At 40.3% G+C, this 16,140-nt stretch overlaps 1 protein-coding gene across 1 annotated transcript in view; it reads right to left on the reverse strand.

The window, feature by feature from the left end:
- LOC115426179 (von Willebrand factor A domain-containing protein 7-like) overlaps positions 1–16,140 on the reverse strand; it is a 32,053-nt gene that overhangs the window by 9,908 nt on the left and 6,005 nt on the right. The window contains exons 4-14 of the mRNA XM_030144178.1: positions 15,984–16,077; positions 14,593–14,721; positions 12,031–12,217; positions 11,768–11,937; positions 11,180–11,292; positions 8,815–8,931; positions 8,560–8,733; positions 6,347–6,479; positions 6,098–6,250; positions 4,077–4,169; positions 1,112–1,383 (exon numbers count right to left, since the gene is read on the reverse strand). Of these exons, the coding sequence (XP_030000038.1) occupies positions 1,112–1,383; positions 4,077–4,169; positions 6,098–6,250; positions 6,347–6,479; positions 8,560–8,733; positions 8,815–8,931; positions 11,180–11,292; positions 11,768–11,937; positions 12,031–12,217; positions 14,593–14,721; positions 15,984–16,077 (1,635 nt within the window). The remainder of the gene's footprint in view (positions 1–1,111; positions 1,384–4,076; positions 4,170–6,097; positions 6,251–6,346; positions 6,480–8,559; positions 8,734–8,814; positions 8,932–11,179; positions 11,293–11,767; positions 11,938–12,030; positions 12,218–14,592; positions 14,722–15,983; positions 16,078–16,140) is intronic.

The following is a 16,140-nucleotide window of genomic DNA, read 5'->3' on the forward strand; positions in this document are numbered from 1 at the left end:
CCACATCCACAATGCCATTTTCAGCCTCAGTCGCTCTTCTGGTTATGTTCTTCATCTCCTCCTTGAGTTCCTGAAAGTTATTCTCATTGTCTCATTGTGAGGCTCTCAACTCTTCGAGAATGGCTTGTAGGCTAGCGTTAGCCGTCTCGTTAGCTGCCTCCGCTGGTTCTGGGCCAGTCTCAGAGTCTGACTAGCTAGATAAGCTAGCCATGCTAGCTGAGCAGCTTTCGTTCTCATCTCTGTGGAGTAGAGGTTGTCCTCGAGCCTTTTTGGGCCCCTTTTTTGTAGTTTTAGACATATTTCTCTCATCAGTTCTTCTTGATTCAATTACTCTTGTTAACTGACTGAGAAAGGATCAGTTTGAAACTTTGTCGGAAGAGCCACGGAGTTAAGCTGCCGCCATCTCAGTAGCTCAACCTAGAAGTCGGACAGCATTTTTTAAATAAAACTGTCAAAAGCCGCGTTTCCACTACATGGGACCAGCTCGACTCGGCTCGGCTCCACTCTGTATTCCTGGAGACCGTTTCCAATACAAGATACTACAGACTTTACAGTACCTGGTCGTCATAGCGATGCGGTGCATTACTTCCATGTCGTCTGTTCAGAGTTGCTGATAAACTCACTCGTTGCGTGTTGTCTCATCTGAATTTTTACACTGGCCACCAAAGACTGAATGTCCTGGACCGACCATGGTGGAGTTTTGGGCTGTTATCATGTGGATTAATGTGCCGCTATATTTACTGTCCACTAACGTATCTGTTTTTGGTAAAAGGGCGGCTCACAGAGAAAACTGTCTGACCAATCAGTGTTCTGCAGTGTTTACACGTCACGTTTTAGTATCTGGTCCCCGGTCCTGGAATCTCGGTGGAGGTGATACCAAAAAACTAGTACCGGGTACCAGATTCTAGGTCCTTTTTCGTAACGGAAATGCAAAAAGGCTGAGTCGAGTCGAGTCGAGTCGAGTCGAGTCGAGTCGATACCATGCAGTGGAAACGGGGCAAACCTTTTGTCCCCTACAGAGGACAAACATGCATTTCTGGGTCTCAGGAGGACAACATGTAAGTGGTCCCCTACACTTTCTTCACATGTATGAAGCAGTACAGACACTGACCTGGATGGTGACTTTAGAGACAGACATCTGGGTGGTGGACTGTCTCTGAAATTCACTGTTGGAAACTTTGTCGGTTCCTTTCAGAATAACCACAAACTCGCCCTCAGGGACCTCTTCCACCGTCACCAGGATGTCTCCGTTGCCCATGTCGCTTATTGTGCCGTTGCGGACAGCCTCTGAACTGGAAACAGTGACCAGACCCACGTCTGTAACGGTCAGCGAGGACGGACCTTTACGACCCATGACGGACAGCATCAGTTTGGCAGGTTGGCCTGAGGACGAAGCAAGAGCAGGATAAGAGGAAAGAACAGCACTCCACCTTCTACTGTAGAAAAAATTAAATAAAATCTAATAATCACTCTTAGAGAAAAGAGGAATACATGCATTTAGAAAGCAAAATCAGTCACTGTAATTTATGATTAACCCTTAAAGACTCTCAACTATTCTGGTCACAACTTCCAAATGTCTTTTTTTTTTTTTTATCTTTCCCAAATGATTTTTCACCATTTCTTATAAAATTATCCTCTGTGTTTCGCCTTTTTCAGTGTAAATCATGTATTTTCTCATATTTATTTACTGATCATGAAGATGTTCATAAAAACTCAGAATAAATCCGAAGGTTATTATATCAAATCGGAAAAAAATCCCAAAACCGATAAAGACCCAGGGCTACTTTTGTGGCAGTTCCCAAATGAATCTTTCTCTTTTTTTTTATCTTTCGTAAGTGATTTATCACACTTAATTCTGATTTTATGCTCTGAATTTTGCATTTTTAAGTAAAAATCTGCTATTTTCCCATATTTAAACGACTGATTATATAGAGGTCCATAAAAGCCAAAAAGTAAAGTTGATGGTTATTATCTCAGAAACAGAGAAAACTGCAGAAAAAGTAACACAAAGACAAAGACACTACACACTGAGGAACAGGCAGAAAATTGTTAAAATTGTGCTGAATTTTCTTAAGACATTTCAGGTTGTTCACATTTTATTGTTACGGGATAGTTTGTAAATGTAAATATTTTCATAATTTAATGTTATTTTTTTGCACTAAAACAAAGAAAAAAATTTGAAGTTGTTAATTCAAGATCTTTTGCTAAATTCAAGATTTTTTTTTTTTTTACATAATTGAAGATTTTTATTTATTTATTTTGCTTAATTCAAAATTTTTTTCCTTAATTCAAGCTAATTTTTTTTTTTTTTTGCTTAATTCAATTCAAGACTGTGGAATTTTTGCACTTTGTAAATTCGTCCCACGGGTCGGATTGGAACCTTTGGTGGACCACATTTGGCCCCCGGGCCGCATGTTTGAGACCCCTGAACTATGGTGTGCCCAATATGACAGTTGTACTTCCTGGATGTGTTCACTGTTATTCATGCTACTGCATCGTCTCTGTATTTACAAGGTCAAGGTTACTTTATTTATACCCGTAGGTAGATTTGTTTTGCAGTCTAAGTGATTGTCTTGGCATTACAACAACACATACATTGAACATGCAAGACAGGCACGTGATCACGCTTACAGACAGGACAAAAAGTGCTCAGTGTTCCACCATTCATCTGTACAGCAGCATGGAGAAGGAAAAGAATAAAATAAATAAGATCAAATAAATAAAAACAAGATGCAATAAAAACACAATAAAAACCAGAAAAGATAAAATAAAAACAATCTGGGATAAAAACCAGGATAAGAACATAAAATTTAAAAATTTAAAAATTTGAAGTCACAATAATAATACGCTGAATGATGTATCAATTTTTGATGTCTTTTTAACTGGGACCCCAGAAAGCCTAGCAACCACAACGGCAGAAGATAATGGGGATCCACAATAAACAACTGGAAAAGCACTTAGAGAGCACAGACCTCTGCCAAGACAGATCTGAAGAAAGAAATCTGACTGGAGCCATGAAAAAAATATTTAAACCCATCTCCGTTTGACCATGAGGTGGCTGCTCTGCTGTAGCCTATTTGTGATTAGTTTGCTATTATTCGTTGTATTTCCATTATAATAATGCAATGTCTGGTGCATTTATGAAATTATACAACTACAAAAAAGAAAACATTCAAGATTTGTACAATTTTTTTAATGATGGACACTTTTTCCAAAAAAATATTTAGGTTGTGTAATGGAGAAAAAGTACAACCTTCATGTATAGTGACTTACTTACAAACTATGAACAAATGCAAAGTGAGCATCTTGTATTGAATTTGGCAAGAAAATAATCCATTTTGGTTTTTATACTGTCAAAAATTTAGTTTATTCCATGTAAAACTTGCGCATTTTTGCAAATGGACAAAGTTAGAATAGATTTAGGCCTTTAACAGTGTTAAAAAGTATTGACTCATTCAGTTCATTTCAAAATGTTCCTTATGTTTTTTGACCAGAGGAACCATAGACAGATGCTGAAGAGCCACAGGTTGCAGACCCCTGGCCTAGGCCTAACTGTGGGTAAAATTTGGTAAAGATGGTTGGAATGGTTTTCCCGTAAAGTTGCTGACAAACAAACAAACATGCAAACAAACATGCAAACAAACAAACAAACAAACAAACAAACATGCAAACAAACATGCAAACAAACAAACAAACAAACATGCGAACAAACAAACGAACCCACAAAGCAAAGTGACCACAAAACCTCCTGCAGAGGTAATAAACAAACTGACACCACTAGATGGTGCTGTTGTATCACAGAACTCTAAAACATGTCTGTTCTGTTTCTGCAGACACATCCCATAATATCTGACTGGCAGCTGTGTGAAAGCGTCATATGACACAGCACACATACAGTACGTCCACTGGAGGTGTGATGTGGTTTATGAGCAGCGTTAACAGCAGTTACATCTGATGACGATCGTTTACTGACATAATGTCTATATTATCAGGAAAGATTTGGATGAATTGTTTTATGATCATAATAAAAACAATTACAAGATAGTACTAATCTGTATGTCTCATGAATACTTCACCTGCTTGTGGACGCCCGCTGAGTACTGCATAACCTGGGTGGGGTCCCTTGAAACTCTCCACAAAGTTGTAAATGAAGGAAACAATACTTTGACCTAGAAGCAAAAGTAATTAAACAACTGCAAATACACAGAGTCGAAACAACACAAGTCAAACATTTGAAGGCTTAGTGTTTTCATATGAAACAGAAAGTGTACTTCTGCTGTGTTCAGGGTCTCCTATGGTGATGAAAACTAGTGCAACAGGGTCTTTGACCATAGCATCAAAAACAGTGAGAACCTTAAAGGAACAACAGTGATACAGGGGTAAAACCTAGAAGCCCTGCTGTTGTTTTCACCCTTAGACACAGCTCTGAAGGAAAAGGATGGAGTTTCATAGAGTGGAATGGCATTGGGTCAAAAAAACAGAGGGGGGGCTGGGTTTTTTTTTGGGGTGGGGTGGGGGGGCAGTTATATACTTGGGGGTGTGGTCCATAACTAACAAAAGTAACGCTGGCGTGAAACGAAACTGAAACCTTACATCCTTTCAATGTCCACCTCTTGGTTCTATTCCTTTATTATTCAGCAGATCTTAAACAAAATTTTCACAACTTCTAACCTGTATCCACTGGACCCCCTCCACTGCTCTATGGGCTCCATGAATTTGTCACATTTACCCCCCCCCCCCCCATTACAGTGCCCCAGTGCATGCAGACGTTTGCAAATTCAGAGACTGTGACAGTTGGGTTCAGGTCAACGTTAGTGTCAGTAATGGAGGATATAGGTGGAAGAAAACTGACACAACCTGATAGGATTAAACAGGTTGGCTGTCCCTAGGGATGGGAATTGATAAGAATTTAACGATTCTGATTCCATTATCAGTTTTGCTTATTTATCTGATTCCTTATCGATTCTCATTGGGTGAGGGAATAAAAGAGTACAAACAGGTGTGTTTGCATTAACTGTCTTATATTTCCATCTGCACAGAAAATAGAACATCTCCAGCATGTACAAATAATAAGAACAGATGATGACAGGCCTGTTGTGTTTTTTTTTTTTGGGGGGGGGGGGGTACAGTGAAAGTGAAACTACAGACTCTTTACTAATTCCTCTGTTGCTGCATTTCCATTACGTGGAACCGGTTCCACTCTGCTCGTCTCCTGTTGTTGTGCTCCTCATTTCCTTTCCCCTACCTTCACAAACTTATATCTGAGGGGGTACAACGTTTGTTACCTGCACCGGAACCAGAACTGGGCCCAGATGACGGCCTGGTGTTCACTCTGCCACTAGATTCACAAGCGCCGCTAAGAAGTAGTGAATCAAATGAATCACATGTGGACGAATGTTTGAACAGACTGGAGAGATTCCACCTTTAGAAGAAATGGAAGCTTTGACAGAGTTCAACTGGACCTGGTGTGGTCTGTTTGGACCTGGTGTGGTCTGTTTGGACCTGGTGTGGTCTGTTTAGACCTGGTGTGGTCTGTTTGGACCTGGTGTGGTCTGTTTGGACCTGGTGTGGTCTGTTTGGACCTGGTGTGGTCTGTCTGGACCTGGTGTGGTCTGTTTAGACCTGGTGTGGTCTGTTTGGACCTGGTGTGGTCTGTTTAGACCTGGTGTGGTCTGTTTGGACCTGGTGTGGTCTGTTTGGACCTGGTGTGGTCTGTTTGGACCTGGTGTGGTCTGTTTAGACCGTTTCTGCCTCAACTCCATGTTGTCTACGTTCTGACCAAAACAATGCAGCGTACATGTGATGTCATCGCGCATGTGCAACGAAGGTGGAATCGATAAGCAGAACCGGTTCTCGATTCCCATCCCTAGTTGTTGTCGTCCCCCCCCCCCCCCCCAGGATGAAATTCACTGAGCAGAGGTAGGGATGTAAAAACCAGAGGGGGCGTTGACCCCCCCAACAAATGGCACCCTGGTCCTAAGTGTGTTCTGGTCTCTTCTAGTATGTACTGTTTTGGGATAACCCCCCCCCTGTCTTTTCTAATTGGGGTCTCCAGCCTCCCTTCACCTATAGTACAATAACACCTGCAGTAACTGACCTGTGACCTTCAGAGTGTATGGCTGGGCAGAGGTGATGTGGATCTGCCAGGTTCCGGCCTGTTTGTCATCATTGAGGCGGATTCTCCTTAAGTTGCCCACAGACTGGATGGTTCCCAGTTTACCAGTGGCTTCACTGCTGCTTTGGCTCACACCTCCAGTCAGAACAAAGTCATGATAGAGTTGTGTCAGAGGAGCAGGTGACAGGTAAACCACAGGAGGATTATGCTCAGGATGGTTTTGGTTTGTACCTGCAGGGTTTGTCAGTGTAAAGCTGGTAGACGTCCCTGTGATGTAGATGGTGATGTTTGTCAGTGATTCATCCAAAACGAAGGGGAAGGTTTCCGACCTCCCAGGGTTCCTTGCTCGCTGAAGAACAGTAACCTAGAGGAGAGAGAGCTGACATATTTACCTGTTTTTCTCGTCTACTTTGACAAATGCTTTAACCTACAGGTGTCAAACATGTGGTCCAGGGGCCAAATCCAGCCCTCCAAAGGGTCCAGTCCGGCCCTTGGGATGAATTTGTGAAATGCAAAAATTACACGAAGATATGAACAGTCCTTTTAGTTCAGGTTCCACATTCAGACCAATTCAACCTCCAGTGGGTCAGACCAGTCAAATACTATCAGAATAACATAGAAATACTCACAACTCCAAATTTTTCTCTTTGTAAATATAAATATTTTCATGTATTTACACTGAAACAAAATATAATTTTGCAAAAAATGTGAATAACCTGAAATTTCTGAAGAGAAATAAGTGTAATTTTGAAAATATTCCACCTGTTACTCAATGTTGTGTGTGTTTGTAGATCCACTGTGATCTGTAAGTTCTAATGTACATGTGGAAATGATAAACTGAGGCAGAATAGTGTTAAAATTTCACTTTTTTTTTCAGCTTGTTCATGTTATTCACATCTTTTGAAAGGATAGTTTGTAGATGTAAACCTTTTCATAATGTAAATTTACTTTTTTCGCTGTAAAACAGACAAAAGTTTGGAGTTGACATTATTTATATATTATTCTGTTATTATTTGACTGGTTCAGCCCACTGCAGATCAGATTTAGCTGAATGTGGAACTGAACTAAAATGAGTTGGACAGCCCTGCTTTAACCCTTTTAAGACACCTGAGGCTGCAGCGCCACAGTTCTGTAAACACCGTCATCCAAATGACCGTGACTCAACTATTTCTGCTATTGACAAAATTCTGCTCTGAAAGCTGAGACTGGGTTCTTCCTATTGGTCTGGAACACATTAGGGTAGAGGCCTGCACTGGCTGAGGGGGAGGGGTGGAAGTGGGTGGAGCATAGAGCAGCAGACTGCAGTCAGAGAGAGAGAGATGGAAGATTTTTACTAACTACTTTTAGCAGCATTTTAACGAGGCTTCAGTGGTGTTTTTGAATCCATGTAAATAATTGCATATATCAGTGATAGTGCCGTTTTGGAGCGTTCTACTAGTGTGGTTTGCCCTGTTTTTGAGTTTTGCTGTTTGTTTGATTGTTTGGGTTTTTTTGGGAGGGGGGGGGTCGCCCTTTTTTCACTATTTTCATCTGTATTTTTCTGGTTTCCGTACTTTACCTTGATAGTCGTGTTTTAGCTGTAAATATTAGCTGAAAGTTTATTTCTTACATTACACAAAAATTTAAGAAAGCATCTGAAAAAGCTATTGCATCATGATGTTTCCATATTAAAAAAAGACCAAACTTGTACTTCCCTGGGTCTCACTGTAACAGAGTCAATTATTTCGCAGCAATGTGGGTATGTCTATGATATTGTGTATTATTATAATTACACAAAATCTGTTCATTTCATTTTCATTTCTTTTGGTTGGTACCTGACATTGTGGGCCTCCAGGTCAGTATGTAGAACTTTTCGTTTGAGTCTGTTCCCCAACGAGCAATTTACAGTGTGACACTGTAACACTATAACCGGAGTTTTCGCGCCTTTGTCTCTTCCCTTTTGTTCCAGATTTCTGTGGGAGAGGTAAGCAGCCGTGCAGGTCATGAAAATTTTTGGTTTAGCCTCTGCGAATTTAATTTTTTTTTTACATGAACTGGCTAGTTCAGACTGTATGAGGTGCTTATAATGAGCTGAAACACATTTCTGTATCATTTTGGTTTGTGTAGGAGCTTGTTTTACGGGGGTCGCTGACCAGAGGTGTTTGTGTTTTTTCTGTCACTTGTCAGGAGCCGAAATACAATAAACGGAGACTGCCTCCAAAGTTATATGTGCGGTGTCGTCTTTTAAAAAAAAAGAACACAACGCAGAGTCCAACACCACCGGTTACATCTGGAGGTTAAATATCTTCTTAATAAAACCAGATTTTAAAAAAATTCAAACTGCGTTTCAACTTTAGCCTAATTTCGAGAAATAAAATCAATTTTTAAAAAAATCTAGAACCTTTTTTTCATAATTCATACATGAAAGGGTTGCAGAGTTTGTGTCTAAAGCTCAGTTGTCTTACCAGAGCAGAGGTGGACGTGTCCAGAATGACGTCGGTGGCCTCAGGTAACTTGCTCTTGGACACTTGGATAGCCTGTCCTCCAGAAACCAGAGCCAGGTCTCTATAGTCATCAAAAGAAGCACGAGTGGTCGAACGACGGCGTCTCTTCCCAGACCCCGTCATGAAGAACGACACCTGCAACGATAATACACCAGCATGTGACGTTATTTTCACTTACAGATAGAATGAACATTGGTCATTGTTTGAGTTTTTTACCGTTGACTTGGTGCTTCGAATCAGAGCAACAATGGTGTCCTTAAGGGCGATGTCTTTGGCAGTGGCGTCAGTGAAAACATAGATGTGGGAGGAGGCCGGGGCCCCAGTGAGAGCCAACTGGAGACAAGAGAAAATACAACATGACTCTGACCAGCACTGGAGCCGCTTACGAAACCCACTACTATTTCAGTGTCATTACACTTTAAAAAAAAAAACTGTTGTTTTTATGGGAAAAAAATGGCAGCTGTGGTTTCCAGAACTATACTGTAAAAAACACATCCAACTGTAAACATATTTACAGAGTAACATGTAGATTGAACAGTTTAAACATGTAGATTGAACAGTTTAAACATGTAGATTGAACATTTTTAAACATGTAGATTGAACAGTTTAAACATGTAGATTGAACAGTTTAAACATGTAGATTGAACAGTTTAAACATGTAGATTTAACAGTTTAAACATGTAGATTTAACAGTGGATTTAAATGGTAAATGTTCTGCACTTCTTTAGCTCATTTTCTCCTCCTTCATGGTGTCCACAGCTCTTTCCAAATCCATCAGGTCCAACTGGGACCAGTTTAGGGTTCAGTGTCTTCCATGGACACTTGGACATATGGACAGTCGGAGCCAGGATTGGAACCACCAACCCTTTGGTTATTGGACGAGCCGCTCTACCAACTCTACCAACCCATTCATTTACTAATTTAAAATGGTACATTGTTAAATGTTTGCTTCTTTTAATAACTTATATATATATATATATATATATATATATATATATATATATATATATATATATATAAAAGCAGATATGCCATTATTTCACCATTATGGTCTTTGCAGTTTAAACGGCACCACATTGTTTTTCAATTTACAGTTTTATTTTCAAAAAACAATAGAAATCCATTATATCTACATACTAATCTGCTTTTGTTCACATACTCTTCCTGCAAAAACTACAGCTGTATTTGATTCAATCGTTAACACAAAAATCTTTTAAATAAACAACTTTGCATTGTATCGTCACTTACAATTTTTTTATGTTGCAATTTTACAACTTTCTGGTGTTAATTCTAAAGTCATTTTTTACAGTGTGTATTATTCCGGCAGCAGGGGTGCCGAAAAAATACCTTTTAAATAACGGAAAATAACCATCTCATATAAATACAGTAATTTTCCATAATTAAAATACAGTTTTTTTGCCCTAACTTTACATGAGATTTTGCTTTTTTTTTTTTTACTTTTTAATGTTTAATAAAGAATATTTATATGTATTAAAACAATCCAATTCCCTATAAATATACATATAAATAATTTTCAATGAGACTCAGTCGTCCAATCCACTGATAAAAACTGTATTTGGACAGTTTATCAGTGCTTATACATGTTACACATTCACAAAAATACATTTATTCACCATTTTTGTTGTGAAACCTCCTGTAATTACACAAGATATTTGTCAATTAACAAACAAGTCTGGTTAAACTTCCAGAAGAAATACTTCTAGTAACAATAATGTAATGTACTGTTTGTTACTGGTATTATTTGGGCGAACGTGGTGTATGATATTCTGTTCATGCTTTCTTTTCTTATATTCATCATGTAATAGGTCTTATGTATTTTATTTTATTTTTTGTAGTTTTGTTTATTTGTTTTTTCTCTCTCATTCTGCCCAGTTTTACTCAGTTCTGGTTGTAGTTATTGTTTCCATTCTAATTATCACCATGGTTGTTACTGTTTGTATTGTTGATACCTTCTTGTGAGGGTCTTCGCCACCTTCTTCTTACTTGCCCTCCCCCCATGTCAGGTCCGGCATCAAAATGTGGTTCAACAAAACTCATAATAAACACAGTGGAATATCAAGTGGAGCTTCATATACTTTATAAAGTTACCCTTGGCAAAGCACATTTGTTCAACACCAAAAGGCAGACAGACTACCATTCTGCTGTTAGGATGAAGGACAAGACAATTTAAATAAATAAATAAATAATACTTCTTTTACAGTTAATTGTCAGTAATTTTATCTCGTTTTATTTATTTATTTATTTATTTTACAGCATTAAACTCTAAATTAACAGTTTAAACTCATAAATAGAAAAGAAATATTTGTGAAATTCTGATAAATTTGCAAAGGTATTTAAACTGTATTTTTCTGTGAAAAAAGAAAAAAAAAATTTGAAAAAAATTTAAATGTTATGGTTATTCCCAGTTACAGTTTTTTCGTGTTATTTTACATTTGACATGTAAAGTCACAGTCTATTTTTGGAATTTCATTGATATTTTCCTGTATCTTAAAAATACAGGAAAATCTGTAAAATAAACAGTGAAAATTCTGTTCAATTCCAGATTTTTTTTACAGTGTACCTGAAGTCCTGACAGACACATTTCAGGGATGTCCCCCCCTCCTTTGGCCGTGAGCTTGGATATTTCTTTTTTCATCTTATCTGGGTCTGTGGTCCTGATCATAGGTCCAAAGTCTGCATGTAATCACACAAAGAGGAAGAAGGGTTAAGACGAACCTGAGTGGGCTGTTGTACACTGGGCTTGGACTTGACACATGTCTGCAGCACTTTGGGTCTATTTGAAAAAAAAAATACTGAGATAAAAAAGTAACTATTTTTCAGATTCTATTTTTGGACCCAATATTTGATTATAAATTAATTAATTATGGGATGGATCAGAGCTAGAGTATATAATTTTTTGTGCATTTCTCTGAGGTCATCATTAGGTCCATCCTGGGGGGAAATCTGTCCACATTTACCTTTTATTATTGGGTCTAAACAGATGGAACAGTGTCAGATACTAAAATAAACCCAGTTTCATGGAAGAACCCTCGTACATTCTGTGGTGTTTTTACACTCTAGTGGTGGACATGTTCTACTAAAACTGTCCGCTGTGAAGACATCAGGACAGATCAGGGCCTTAATCATCAGTGAGGTACAAAGTACATACTGGGATCATTGAACGGTACCAGGATGTACTCGGACGGCTCATCCTGCGTTCCCTTTTTGCTGTCAATGATTTCATAAACCACATTCCTGGCTTCTTCGATGTCGTCGGACATACTGCCTGTGGTGTCAATGACGAAGCACACAACTGAGGAGTGGGCGATTCCCATCATTCTGTCAAAAACAAAGCACGTTTGGTCAGACGACTGTTTGGATAAAGGTGTTATAAATGTGAGGTAGTTGGTGGTTGTGTTGGGTCCGCCTTACCTCAGAAAGTCCTTGTCCCCTGCAGCGAGGCGGACGTCCTCCAGCAGCTGGAGGCTGGCGGCGGTGGCAGCGTTCACTGCAGCCGTGTGGAACGCCACGTTGTCTGAGCGACGCTCGTCTTTACTGATGCCTCCACGAGGAACTGCTGAGCTGGTCAGGTCTCCTGGACCACCATGACTACATTTACCTGGCACAGAGAGGACAGAGGAGAGAGAGAGAGAGAGAGGAGAGAGAGAGAGAGGACAGAGGAGAGAGGACAGAGGAGAGAGAGAGAGAGACAGAAGAGAGAGAGGACAGAGGAGAGAGAAGAGAGAGAGAGAGAGGAGAGAGAGGACAGAGGAGAGAGAGGACAGAGGAGAGAGGGAGAGGGAGAGAGAGAGAGAGGAGAGAGAGAGAAGAGAGGAGAGAGATGAGAGAGAGAGAGAAAGAGAGATAGAGAGAGAGAGAGAGGACAGAGTAAGAGAGAGAGATGACGAAGAGAGAGAGACAGAGGAGAGAGAGAGGAGAGAGAGAGAGAAGAGAGAGAGAGAGAGAAGAGAGAGACAGAGGAGAGAGACAGAGGAGAGAGGAGAGAGAGACAGAAGAGAGAGAGGACAGAGAGAGAGAGAGAGAGAGAGAGAGAGAGAGGAGAGAGAGAGAGAGGACAGAGGAGAGACAGAGGAGAGAGGAGAGAGGACAGAAGAGAGAGAGGCAGAGGAGAGGATAGAGAGGAGAGCAGAGAGAGAGGAGAGATGAGAATAGAGGAGAGAAGGACAGAGGACCAGCAGAGACAGTAGGAGAGAGGACGGAAGAGAGAGAGGACAGAGGAGAGAGAGAGAGAGAGAGAGAGAGAGATGAGGAGAGAGAGGACAGAGGAGAGAGGAGAGAGAGGACAGAAGAGCGAAGACGATAGAGGGAAGAGAGAGAGGAGAGAGAGTAGAGAGAGAGCGGAGATGAGAGACGAGCAGGAGAGAGATAGAGAGAGAGGAGAGAGACAGAAAGATCAGAGACAGAGAGAGATGAGAGAGAGAGAGAGAGAGAGATGAGATCGATAGAGAGCAAGGTACGCAGCGAGGAGAGAAAGAGACCATAGGCGAGAGAGGAGAAGTAGATAGAGAGCGATAGCAAGGAATAGGAGAGAGGACTAGGACAGAGCACGAGGGACCTAGGAGAGATGGATAGAGAGAGAGAGCGAGGAGAGAGACCGGGAAGATAGGAAGAGAGGACATACAGCGCGAGATAGAGAGAGCGATCTAGAGAGAGGACGATCGTAGAGAGCGAGATACATACAGAGGTACGAGAGAGGAACTAGGAGAAGAGAGCACGAGGCGAGGGAGAGAGAGAGGCGATGAGAGAGAACATGGAGATGCGAGAGCGAGAGCGAGAGAGAGGAGAGGAGAGCGCGAGAGAGGAGAGCGCGCTGACAGTAGAGGGATTAGGAGAGGAGGACAAGAATACGAGAAGTAGAGAGCCAGAGGAGCACAAGAGGACAGAGGAGGACATAATACACATGTAGAAATGATAAGTTGAGGCAGAATATTGTTAAAATTGCACTTATTTTTCTTAAGAAATGTCAGTTTTTTCTGGTTGTTCACATCCTTTTCTTTTTTTTTTTTAAAGTTTTAGACCCCCCCCCCCCCCCCCCCCCCCCCCCCCACTGCCATCTTTAGGGTGCCCGTCAGCTGGCCATGGCTCAGATGGTAGAGCGGGTCGTCCAATAACCGAAGGGTTGGCGGTTCAAATCCTGCAATGTTCTGTTGTGTCCTTGGACAAGACACTTTATCCTCCTTGCCTCCAGTGTCACTCACACTGGTGTATAATTGTGTATGAGTATTCAGTGGTGGTGGGAGGGGCCATAGGCACAGATTATCAACCATGTCAGTCTGCCCCAGGACAGCTGTGGATACAGATGTAGTTTACCACCACCAGAGGGAGAATGAAGAATGGATTCTCTGTATGCGCTTTGAGTATGTGTTCATAGAAAAGTGCCATAGAAATGTAATTCAATATTATTATTATTATTATTATTATTATTATTATTATTATTATTATTATTATTATTATTAGTCGAGTGCAGAAAACCTATTTTTCAAAGGAAAATCCTGCATTTGTCAGTTAGTTCTGCCATATTTGCTCATGCAAATGTCATATTAGAGGTTTCGGGGGATGCTACTGTCATTTATGAAGGTCTCAAATCATGTACAGGTCAAAGGTCACATGATTTTAGACCAGGTCAAGGTCATTTGACACAGAAAAATGGGTGAAATCACACGTTTTTGCTGATTTCTTTATTGCCGTTATTGCCTTCTAATATGACATTTGCATGAGCAGATATGGCAGAACTAACCCACAAATGCAGGATTTTCCTTTGAAAACAGGTTTTCTGCACTGGGCTGACGGACACCCTAAAGATGGAGGTAGGGGGAGGGTCTAAAACTTTACAGATTGGGATGAAATTTTTTTGGGAGTTACTAATATATAAGAGATGAACTGGTCAAATTAAGAGCTTGATCAGAAAAGAAGTCTCAAAAATGGGACGCCCTAATGCGTACGCTGCTGTGTGTTACAGTTTGGAGTTTGTACCTGCAGGCTTAGCATCAGAGAAAATTCCCATGTATCCTGATGTGAGCTTCTTCTCCTTCAGGATGTTGGGAAGGATGGGATTGGGACACGTTCCACTGGTGCAGTCACTGCAGGTGGGGGTGCTCACATCTGGAACAAATACGAACCAGTCCTTTAGTCCAAAAAAGGGCATCATCGAAAAGAACTATTCTCATTTTAATTTCCCTGTAATATTCCATAAAAAGGATGAACATTATTTAGTGGAATTTAACTGATAAGAACCCAAGTGTTTATTTAATGTTTGACCCTTAGCTCCTCCTGTCTGTTCCACAGGTGACTACAGTTTTTGATTTTTGTGTTAGAGCAGGGGTGTCAAACTCATTTTAGTTCAGGGGCCACATTCAATTAAATTTGATCTGAAGTGGGCCAAACCAGTAAAATAATATATAATATATAACAATATAACCTAATAATTTATAAATAATGTCAACTCCAAACTTTTCTCTATGTTTCAGAGCCAAAAAAGTAAATTTACATTATGAAAAGGTTTACATCTACAAACTATCCTTTCAAACAATGTGAATAACATGAACAAACTGAAAAAATAAGTGTAATTTTAACAATATTCTGTCTCAGTTTATCATTTCCACATGTACATTAGAACTTACAGATCACAGTGGATCTACAAACACAAAAAACATTGAGTAACAGGTGGAATATTTTCAAAATTACACTTATTTCTCTTCAGAAATTTCAGGTTATTCATAATTTTTGCAAAATTATACTTTGTTTTAGTGTAAATACATGAAAATATTTATATTTACAAAGAGAAACATTTGGAGTTGTCATTATTTCTATGTTATTATGATAGTATTTTACTGGTCTGACCCACTTCAGATTGAACTGGTCTGAATGTGGAACCTGAACTAAAAGGACTGTTAATATCTTAGAGTAATTTTTGCATTCACAAATTCATCATAAGGGCCGGACTGGACCCTTTGGCGGGCCAGATTTGGCCCCCGGGCCGCATGTTTGACACCTGTGTGTTAGAGTATTTAATTAATTGGTTGTAATGGGGGTGTGAAAGGGATTTTCAACAATATAGTAAAAAATGCTCCAGGAGAACATCTGGGACCCCACCTTTCACACAGGTGAATGGGCAGGGGGCTTGTGTCGGATGGTAGATGTTCTGTTTCAGCATTCAGAGGCACACCCTGGAGTCCCAGTCTGCGGTCAGAACTGCAGATCTGTGCTTCTATGTGCACTGTACGTTTGGACTCTTTTCCTTTAGATATGTTCACAGGTAAAAGTGCATGTTTGTTATCTGCCTTCAACAGTTAACTATACATTAAGGGTGGCCTTATCTCCTTTATGACTTCATTCGACCCCACCCACTGGCATATGACACACACCTGCTAAGTTTTCCAGAGGCAGGTCTGGGCGGATGAGGTTCACGTATGGTTCTGTGTTTCCCAGCTCCACCCAGTTACTGTGGCTGTAGAAATCCTGAAAACATGGAATATTTTCAGAGTTTGAAGTTCATTTTTATGTCCCAGACTTGAATGTGAA

Source organism: Sphaeramia orbicularis, chromosome 1, assembly GCF_902148855.1.
Source record: "Sphaeramia orbicularis chromosome 1, fSphaOr1.1, whole genome shotgun sequence".
Taxonomy (NCBI): domain Eukaryota; kingdom Metazoa; phylum Chordata; class Actinopteri; order Kurtiformes; family Apogonidae; genus Sphaeramia; species Sphaeramia orbicularis.